The sequence below is a fragment of the Lates calcarifer genome, linkage group LG24 (genome assembly GCF_001640805.2).
Source record: "Lates calcarifer isolate ASB-BC8 linkage group LG24, TLL_Latcal_v3, whole genome shotgun sequence".
NCBI classification, from domain to species: domain Eukaryota; kingdom Metazoa; phylum Chordata; class Actinopteri; family Centropomidae; genus Lates; species Lates calcarifer.
Genome location: NC_066856.1, coordinates 18,356,129 through 18,367,331, shown reverse-complemented (window position 1 = coordinate 18,367,331; position 11,203 = coordinate 18,356,129). Strand labels below are relative to the sequence as shown.

The 11,203-nt window shown below is 40.5% G+C and overlaps 1 protein-coding gene across 1 annotated transcript; it reads left to right on the top strand.

The window, feature by feature from the left end:
• Positions 1–4,355: 4,355 nt before the first annotated feature.
• Positions 4,356–5,930, top strand: mc4r (melanocortin 4 receptor). Its single transcript, XM_018679261.2, has one exon. The coding sequence runs from the start codon at positions 4,865–4,867 to the stop codon at positions 5,846–5,848; it is 984 nt and encodes a 327-aa protein (XP_018534777.1). The 5' UTR covers positions 4,356–4,864; the 3' UTR covers positions 5,849–5,930.
• The last annotated feature ends 5,273 nt before the right edge of the window (positions 5,931–11,203 follow it).

Genomic DNA, 11,203 nt, shown 5'->3' with positions numbered 1-11,203 from the left:
TCTTGTTTTAACACAACAGGCAGCTCTCCTTCCTCCATGGGAATGTGAACACAACTTTAAACTTCAGTTTCAGTTCATTTGTTTTTAATCCAAATAATCAAATAATATTCCAGTGCATCTCAATCTGTATCATAAGTGAAAGAAAAGTGTTGTGTAAAATTTAAAAGGTAGATTTCTCCTCACCTTTACCATGGTAACAACCTTTAAAAGACATTTCATTATGAAGAGAAACAGCCTTGACTGTTTTTTTTTTCCCCATGGTGTTGATACAATCACAATAGCTGATGTGTTAGGTTTAAGATTCTACAAATGTGAACTAGGAGGAGTGGTTTTTGTTTTCTCCTTTCAAGGTGTTGATGTTGATATATTATGAGAAATAAATCAGTTTTTTAGCACATACTACTCAGTGTCACATTCACTTTTAAATGAATGATTGGCAGTGCTGGTACAAGAGAGTTGTTATTAATGACTAATGGCTGTTTGCGTCCTTGTGTTTTGTAGTTCTGTCTATTCATGTGCTTTTAATGCTACTAAAGGCTTGTACTTTTAAATGTGTTGGTGTGGGTGTTAAAGACCATTGATTGTAAAAGTTTGAGTGTGTTCGTACTTTTTGACTTGGTTTGATTTAGATGCCTCCTACTGATGTTTACGCTGGAATAGCAAAGAGATGTTAACGCACATGAAGCTAACTATGCATTGTAGTTTGTTTCCTTATTATTTAGTTTTAATGTAGATGACGATTGAGTCCAAGAAAAGCAGTACATCATCCATTTCAGACAAACGATGTGTTTATGCCAAACATAATGATGTTTATGTGATTTTATTTTGTGTTTTCTGTTAATAATCAAGGAGGAGGATTCAATACCGTATGCCACCTATTAAAAACAAAACAAAAAAGACTGCTGCAATTTTTGTCAACAACATTAAAGCTAAAAGAAACTGCTTTACAGGAAGAAGAGACAGATGACAGTGAATAAAAACAAAACAATCAAACGTCCAACCCACAAAATAAAAGGTGCAAATAGAGGAAACAGCCAAACAGAACAAATAGATTTTAGATGTGCACTGGTTTGGCTTCTCTGAGAAGGAAGGAGACTGTGGGACATAATGTGAGGCTGGCAAATCAACAGCTTAGTTTGAATACAGCAGAATGCTTTGGATGTACAGTATGATGAGCATATTGTGTGAGTATAGAGATGCAAATGCAGCCACATGCCTGAACAAGGAAGCACAGTTCTGTCCATTTCAAGTTGTGGAGAAAAATGACTAGAGAAGCTTTTAAGATGTGATTTTGAGTGAATTTTGTGTCTCAGATTTTAGTCTTGTGTTAGTTGTTTTTAACTCCAAGTACAAATATCCTGGTTCTTTGTGTGCCTTCAGTGAGCCGTAGATCCCATAAGATACTGGAGGCTTTTATGTTGAATTGCAGGACATCTTTCTTTGCACAAAGCCCTTTGTTTCTCAGCTGCTTGTATAACCACGCTGTGGCAAAAGTTGGTCAAGGCACAACGCACGGTGGCAATTATATCTGTGAATATCATTTCTTCACTGCAGCAAGAAAGCAGCATGGTCTCACTTAAAAAGTGCTGCCTCGATCTGTGCATCCATGTCCCCATTTATACCATAACCTCTGTGTGTCTGGTCTAGAGATGATTCATGGATTATTCAGGTTATGAGGATGCAGGCTGTTCCTGCAATCTCCCCAGATTCAAGAAACAATTTTAGAAATTTACTCTTAAATGAATTTAAAAAACACTGAAAACATAAAGACCCAGGAGTGAGTAGGACCTCGAGCCGGTGAAAGTAGCTAGTTGAGATCTGTGAGCACCGGGACAATGTGATGTTTTTCTGAATTGGCTGCAATTTCATGACTGATTTTAGTAGCAAGACAAATAAAGAAGCGATCACAGTAATCCTGGCTGCTCACAGGGAAGGCGTACACGAGTTTTTCAAAGCCACACTGGGATAGAAAAGTTCCGCTTCTTTGACATTTTCTCTGATGTTGAAGGAGCCGCCTTTGTGATACAACTGATGTGATTATAGAAGCTGGAATCGACAGCCAATACGAGTCGTCCATTTTTAAATCGAGCTCATAGAAACCTTTCAAACACGTTCTCTTTATGATCTAACCTGACTTACCTATCCTCTATGTAACAGTATTTTGCATATGCTGAAAAACAGCATGTGCATAGCATTTACCCATGGCACAAACTACAGGCAATTACTTTTTGTGTCAGTAATTACCTCATAATATACGAAAAGATAATTACCACGCTGTGACACCGAGTGCAGAGGTTATCCATCTGCATCAGTGCTGACATCTGTTATGAAACATGCTCTCTCCAGACAGCGTTTATTAGGACTAAATATTGATTTGTCATTTGCAGCACTGTCACTGCGTGTTGTTGACGCATGCTTTTTCAGCCTGTTTATTCCAAGAAGCTGTTGTTAATCGATATGACAGGAGACATTTTGTAAGCAAGTTAAGGAGGCTGATCTACCAAGCAGGTTTTTAGAGGATAATCAGATCCTCTAATGCCAGTGTTACACTTCCGGATTTATTTATATATTTACAGTGTGAGGCACAGTGATGGCAAAATCTGCAATAACGAGATGTATTGAGGAGGAGTTTGAAAAATCCTCAATTTAGGTGATCTTATTTCCTGGTTGACAGGTGATCTAATTTCCTGGTTTAAGTTCAAGTGACAGCGCCCTCTAGTGGCTGAAGTGAGTATGGGTAGTTTCCCGTTTCAAACTGATAGCTGGTGCTGATTCTTTCAACCTTAACCACATGTTTATTCTTGTAAAAGCATTAGTTATTTAATTTTCGGCAGCGATTTGTGACATCTTATCTGTAGAGCATCTCCTGCTGCCCATAACTGTGCGCTGTGTCGAAATAGTGATGTCCTACACTTGATTTTTCCGCTTGAACGCATCCTGTGAAGGCACAGATGGAGGACTGATGCTGCTGCTTTCACTGCACCTTCTGGGAGAAAAGCTGGTCCTGCTTTGGACAGAGAAATAAATGACAGGTTTTTGCAATTATATAAGATACAAAATAATAATAATTTCTCCAAACAAAACAAAACACAGCTCTTCCTGGTGGGTGTCTAAAGCTGTTCCCAGCTGTACTTGCTCTGTAATATAACTCTGACTCCAAAATGAACCTGCTGTGGAATATTAATTTAAGTTGTTTAACTTCTTTTTCTCACTGTAGATGAAACTTGCAGGGATCACTGCAGGGATTTACTTTGCATTTGAGTAAATTGAGTCATTGCAAATGTTGAATATCAAAATGTCCAGTTACACTGGTTGTTAGTACTAGGTAAATACAGCAAATAAGGAACTAAAACAGAGTGATGTTGGATGTTGTCAGTGTTGTGATGAATGGGGATAATATTTTTATTGAATCTATGAATCACTCTGACTGCTGCATGTCTCTCAGTAATTCTGCAGATTCATTAGAAACACAGCCACAGTGCTGTCTCCATATTATTTTGTTTTTCTTTTACTGCATAGTTGACTGTGCACACACGAACGTTAGAACAAAGAGAGAAAGAGCTATTCATTAAATGTTCTTGACGTGACAGATGTAAACATGTACTTCGGGGCTTGTGATGAGAATGCAGTCTTTCTCTGCGCAGCTTCACCTCTGAACGAATCAGTTATAAAGGAGCAGACCTTGAAACTCGGCAGATCACTCTCACACAAGCAAAATAAAGTTGTTCTAAAGGGAAAACCTTGAAATACCTCTATGTGGAGCTGTGAGATGTGTCATGATCAGCCAGCTCTCTCTCTCTCTACCTACTGTCTTTTCCTGTCTTTCCTTGTGTTTCAGTTTTACAACTCTACCGTTTTTGTTTCACTGCTCTCATGTTGTCGTTTCCAACAGCAGGCAAAAAAGTTTAGGTTAAGTCACACACTGACGAATATAACGGAGCATTTAGCTGCGAAAGAGCCAGATTTTTCTCTCAGGAGGACGTGGAGGCCAAACCAAAGCTAAATATGTTGTTGTTGTGGCCAGAAACACAGCTACAAACGCCACTTTGACTTGATTCTGTGTCTCACAATTACACTTAAATAGAGCGTCAAATATGAATTATACATGACTAATAATTAAATCAAGCATTCACTGTTGGGTGTGTGGTTTGGTCTCATACATACATTTAATGTTTTAGAATTAAGTGAGAGGTAAAACCACATTAAAATCCTGTAATTGATTTAATTAATCGCAGCACATTTCTTAAATCCATTCATTTTAAAGTCTGTTCATTCATTCATGTGCGTCAAGCCAAACTTTGCTCCTCCTCTCGCCTTGTCAGCCAGCCGATAGGATGGACGACTAGAGGGGTGTGTGTGTGTGAGTGTGTGTGTTTGTGTGAGTACATGTGTGTGCCTGGTATAATAGAAGAGAGAGAGAGTGGGGGAAGAGAGTAGCTTGCAATGTGCTGATCAGCGAGCTGCTGTGCTTTGCTCTCTCTGCCTCTCATGTTCCTGCTCACTGTTAATTAGCCTCACACATGCTCCTCTCTGCACGCACCTCTCGGCTTCATCCTCTTTCTCATATCTTTTTCGGGAACATTTACTCTTAAGTTCTCACCACACACTCTTTTGAGAGATGAGAGGCGAGCAGCAGGATTGTTTTTGGCTCAGGGTGATGGCAGCAGATGTTTGAGAAGAAAATTGGTAAATCTGAAGCGTGTACACCGGCGAAGTTTTTTTTTTTATTCTTTTGAGGGCGCCGAGGTTGTCCTCTAGATAATGAAGATGATCGAAAGCCACACACGCCAAGACCAGATGGACAAATAGCAGCAGAAAAAAGAAGACTTCACTCAAGAAGACAGGGAGTTAAAAAGGAGACATCATGAACACCACAGAATATCATGGATTGATCCAAGGCTACCACAACAGGAGCCAAACCACAGCCACTTTGCCACTTGACAAAGACTTATCAGCCGAGGAGAAGGACTCCTCTGCGGGATGCTACGAGCAGCTGCTGATTTCCACAGAGGTTTTCCTCACTCTGGGCATCGTCAGCCTGCTGGAGAACATCCTGGTTGTTGCTGCTATAATCAAGAACAAGAACCTTCACTCGCCGATGTACTTCTTCATCTGTAGCCTTGCTGTTGCTGACATGCTCGTCAGCGTCTCCAATGCCTCCGAGACTATTGTCATAGCGCTCATCAACGGAGGCAACCTGACCATCCCCGTCACATTGATTAAAAGCATGGACAATGTGTTTGACTCTATGATCTGCAGCTCTCTGTTAGCGTCCATCTGCAGCCTGCTGGCCATCGCTGTCGACCGCTACATCACCATCTTCTACGCGCTGCGATACCACAACATCGTCACCCTGCGAAGAGCGATGCTGGTCATCACCAGCATCTGGACGTGCTGCACCGTGTCCGGCATCCTGTTCATCATCTACTCAGAGAGCACCACGGTGCTCATCTGCCTCATCACCATGTTCTTCACCATGCTGGTGCTCATGGTGTCGCTGTACGTGCACATGTTCCTGCTGGCGCGCCTGCACATGAAGCGCATTGCAGCGCTGCCGGGCAACGCGCCCATCCAGCAGCGAGCCAACATGAAGGGCGCCATCACCCTCACCATCCTCCTCGGGGTGTTCGTGGTGTGCTGGGCGCCCTTTTTCCTCCACCTCATTCTCATGATCACCTGCCCCAGGAACCCCTACTGCACCTGCTTCATGTCCCACTTCAACATGTACCTCATCCTCATCATGTGCAACTCCGTCATCGACCCCATCATCTACGCCTTTCGCAGCCAAGAGATGAGAAAAACCTTCAAAGAGATTTTCTGCTGCTCGCACGCTCTCTTGTGTGTGTGAGCTGCCTGTTAAATGTCAGCAGGGCTACGACTTTGACAGCCACAGTCTGTAATTTAAATGAAAGTTGTCCAACGAGGACTTTGAGGTTTTCAGCTGTAATCACTGTGGACTGGTGTGACTCTGTAGTTGGCTGTGAATGATTGATCGTTAGGGCGCTTGCCTCTGGCGTCATGAGTCAGGTTGCTGAAGAGGTAGGTTTACAAACACCTGTAACATAGAGTATCGCTCTGCAAACAAATGCTGTTTGTTTTGTTGTAAACGCTGCTCTAAAGTGCAATTTGACATAAATGTGACCAGCATGTTTGTAAACTAATACACATGCTCAAACTGTGGTTCATCTACAAACCCTCCCAGCTCATTTTTTCTTATACCTACCCTCACTTTTTTGTTCGAGAAACCAAACTTCATGGCACTTGCAGAACCTAAATGCCACAGTGCATGCACTCTGTATGGCAGATCTATAACACAGTATATGACAGACTACCTCCATGTTTGAGACTGTGATCCTCCTCATAACAGAAACCGTGAAAGTATTTTACACACTTAAAGCAAAGATGAGTTCATCCCCAACATATATTCACTGAGCACTTTATTAGGAACACCATACTGACAGTGAATAAGGCCTCTCTTTGCTCTCAAAGCAGCCTCAGTTCCTGGGTTCCACAAGATATTGAAAACATTTCTTTTAGATTCTGGTCCATGTGTCCACTGACGTTGTTCTATTGGATTGAGCTCTGGTGACTGTGGAGGCCATTGAAGTACAGTGAACGTGTTCTGTTTGGTACGACTTTTGCTTTGGAAGTAGCCAATAAGACGGGAAATACTCTGATAGGCTGTGGTATTTAAACCAAGAAAATTCCCCACACCATTACACCACCACCACCACCACCAGCCTGGCAGGTTGGGTCCATGGATTCATGCTGTCTACACCAAATCCTGACCCTACTATCTGCAGATTCCTCAGGCTGCCCAGTTTTGGTGCAGCCTCAGATTTCTGTTCTTGGCGTGGGCTTCTGCTGTTGTATCCTATCTGCTTCAAGGCTGCTCACCACAGTTGTAAAGTGTGGTTATGTAAGTTACTGTAGCCTCTCTGTCCAGTCCGACCTCGCTCATCAGCAAGGTGTTTCTGTCTACAAACCTGCTGCTCACTGTGGCTCCTGGTCTGGATCTGCATGATTCTCTGCACTGCACTGCTGCCACGTGATTGGCTGATTGGATAACTGCACATGTAATCAGGTGTACAGGTGTTCCTAAGACAGTGCTCGGTGTATATGTAGCGTATACTCCTTTTGTTCTGCGTTACAGTGAATGTAAAAAGAAAATATCTGTAACATTTACTTTTCATGTGATTCACCTCACTGATTTTCCTCATGTATTACTTTTTTTTACCTTTTTATAAAGATGGCATTTTACTAAAGTAGATGTAAAAATATCAGTTTAGGAATCTGATACAGGGAGAGAGAGCTCAGTTTATCGGCTCTTTAGTAGAGAAGAGGTGTTACATGTAATTTCCAAGCTGTTTGAAAAGGATAAGAGCGCTGAGATCAGACTAGATTTCATCTGCTACTCCTGAAATAAGAGCTGAAACAACACCACATTTCTGTTATTTGCCTTCCTGCTGTTTCCCATTTCAAACCCACTCATGATGTTTACGCACAAGATTTATAGACTGTCATCTAAAACGCAAAAGCTGCACAGTCACAGTAATGAGGGTAAATGATAATATACAGTATGAATGTACAAAAAACCCCCTTTAATTATATGATTTAAAACATGACTTTAAAATGGGGGAATCAGGACAATATCAGTCAGTGTTTTTCTCAGGCACAAAAGATGGGACTTAATAAGCATTTCTGGTTTAAGTTTTGTTCATTTGCACCTAAAAGTAAATGGGAAAACAATCCAGAGCGGACTAGAACCTTTGTGGACTCCATGATGGAAATTTGAAAGCCTACCTAATCAGGGATGCAGTTTTTGACCCTCACTTCTGATTTCTTTATGAAAACAGAGGATTGTTTTTCCACAATTAAACAGAAAGTTACTTTAATATTCAGTGAAACATGATTTCCTGTGGGCAAATAGCAGAAACAGACCCTGCAGGGTCCTGATGAAATTGCTGTCAGTCCACTCTGACTGACGACATCTGTTGATTTCCAGTCAACGCTCTTGTGAATTTGTGGCTCGTGTAGATATTTTTGTGTAAAGTTGTGCACGTGGATTGTTCACACTCTCACTCCTCAGCATGTGTATGTGTGACTGTGTAGAGATCTATTTTTCATCATGTTCATGTAACAGGGCAGATTTTACCGAGTGTATTTTTAATGTACGTGTTGTGTAACTTGTTGCTTTTTATCCTTGCCTTAAATGATGTCGCACTGTGATGTAAGGAGCAACGGTATTTCAGAAACTGATGTAAGCAGTCTTTCTGTGTAATGCTATTTTCAATATTGCCTTATTTATTTATGCCTTTTTAAACTTGAAATGCATTTCCGAGCTCATAAAATGCACAAGAAAACTGACATAAACGGGTTCTGTTAAAAGCTTCGCCTGGAATTTAATTCACATGTGCAAAAATGAAGGTGTTTGCTTGATCACTGCATCCTCTGTAAGTCACTGCTGCCAAATAACTTCAATAAACCATAATGCTTTCTCTGTGTTTGTCAGCATTCCTCTGCATTACAGACTTTAACCTTAGCACATAAACTCATGGAAATACAAAAAGTAATATTCTAATATCACTAACAGAAATTCATTCATAAACTTGACTGAAATATAAGAGATAGAAATGTAGCACAGCTTCTTCCCTGAGGTGAGGAACAGAAGTTTGTATGTAAGAAAAAAAGTGTCCACTGGGTTTTTCGATTGTCGTGAATAATTTAAAGCGAAGTAAACAAAACATTTGTAACTCTGGAAAATAACTTCAGTTCAGCTTTAAAGCCTCAGCCAGGATTGGAAGCATGCGTTCAATACTGCTTCAGGAGCATCAGCCTGACAAATGGTACTAATTTATTCCAAATTTAATTAGATCTTAATGGACTTTTAGGGTTGCAATGGAGTCATAGATATTAAACTAAATAACACATCAGCAAAATATCAGAGATGTTCTGGTTTTTTTTTATGAAGAACTCTGATGACAGAGCAATTAAATCTCACAAAAAAGAGATGGAAGTGTAGAGAAGCAGAAGAATTGAAGGGAGAATTTTAATGTTTTTCCATAATAATGTATATTTCTTGCAGATGCTGATATAATACAGAGAGGCATTCGGGCAAGCAGCAAGTGTAAGTGAGTGTGGTAAAGGGGGGATGGTGCAGAATGAAATATAAAATCTCCAAAGAAGCAGTGATGCAGCATTCTCTACTGTTTTCATTCATCCGCTGATTGACAGCCCCATTTTGGCCCTGGTTGTATCATCTACTTATTTTTTTACTTCAGCACAATGGAGGGAAATGTCACCAGCGCAACAGGCGCTGTGTTTCCCTGGTATGTTTTTTCAGCGGGTCACAAAGTCACAAAGACTCCTTTCTGGTTTCTAAAGCCTGAAGTAAAAGGAGAGAACAAATTTGGATTCTTACAGGATATAGGTTTGTTACTGAGATGGTGTGATGTGAATGATAGACGACTGCAGGTATGAGATTCTGCAGCCTCTGTTAAAAAGAAAACTGAAGGAAAGTAACATGTTTTTGTACAAATGGAGGCTTCATGTTGTGACAGATTCTTGAATGGCTTTTCAAAGAGCGTCAGCAATGTTCAGATATAAGGACAGCCCTGACACTCAGACAATACGAGAGAGAGGTGTTAATGATCACAATTCATATCTTATTTGTACTAGTACAGAGTTTCATAATACCCTCATTCTCTACTCGGTGCATTCCAGACTAAACAATGAGTATTTCAAAGACACAGAAGATTGTGTTCACTTTGAATAGTAACTCAGAACAAGTGAGGAAGCATAAAATGTTTTAAGCTCTGTCAATCAACGTTTAATGTAGTCAAGGCTCACAGCCCACAGATGCGGCTGACACTCTGTAGGAGTCTCTACTTCTACTTTTCATCAGCCAGCTACAAATAATGTAGAAAAAACTTCCTGACTCAGTAGTTTTGTGGTTCAGGTTCTGTTTTGCGTCGTGGTTTGGTTATTGGTGACTTTGTGTTTTGTTTTTTGGCAGAGTAAATGTGAATATTTAGGGATGATATAGAGGCCCAGAAAGAAATCCTGCTAACACATGCTATTTTTTGTAATAAAAGATTTTTGCAGTAGTAATACAACTCATTTAACTCATGTTAAATTATTCAAACAGTTCCATAATGACAGATTTCATATCTCAAGTAAAGCTGGGAAGACATTTATAGATGATATAAACTTACAAAGACCTGACACCACAAACTGCTCAATCTGTGAACAAATAAAACTTTACATGATCAAATCGTGTACAGTGCATATGCCAGTCATCTCCACGTTGTTTGGGTTAAACTTAACCTCTTGGTTAGGGTGAGGGAAGGATTGTAGTTTGGATTAAAACAGTAAAATGCCATTTAATGGCACTAAAACACTTGATGTGATGGTAAAAATGTTCGGTTGTGACCTTAAATCAGTTTGGTGCATGCACTACACTGCATTTTGAAAGTGTGAAGTCATTTTATTTATATGCAGATTGAAGAGAATGGGCTGATTGAATGACTGAAGACCAGGACTCCATTGACATTTGTAAGATGCAATTTCACTGTCGATTGATGACGTGAACATTAAATATGTTCAAAATAATCTTGATGTGAAGGTTGATTTAATGCTAGGTGTTAGCAGCCACTGATCGCTAACAGAAGTGGACTCGGATCAGTCAGGGTATTGATACTGTGTGCTCTGTGAATTGATCCTCAGCCACTTGTCTGACCTCACTAATCCACACTGGCTTCAACACTAACGTTAGGTCTTTGCAGCTCGGTCTGTCCTCTTCAGTTAATCCATACGTTCTCTTTGTCTTTTTATCCATCCCTAAATTAAATCCATCCTTTTCTTAAGGTTTCTAAAACTTCAACAAAATCCACTTTCTGATGTGTTGTAGTGATGAAACGCTTCGTCTCCCTGCTCCTCAGATTATGGTGTATCATCTTTAAACCAGACTCCTGGTTGCAGCTGAATCCTAATAAGCTTGAGGGAAGCCGCAGTATCACCCACTCCAGTGGCGCCTCGCCTGACTACCTCCCATGTATCATCTACACACTCATTACACCACACAGCCAGCCAGTCAGCAGATACTCCCTGAAATTATCAGTCCTATCGCTCTTTTTAGTGTGGAATCATTCTCATTCTACACTTGAGTTGCAAGTGGGAAAAGGAGCCATATCTTTCTTGCCTC

Bases quoted from the DNA above. Each gene is read 5' to 3' on its own strand.
- mc4r (XM_018679261.2), top strand. From the start codon at position 4,865: ATGAACACCACAGAATATCATGGATTGATCCAAGGCTACCACAACAGG.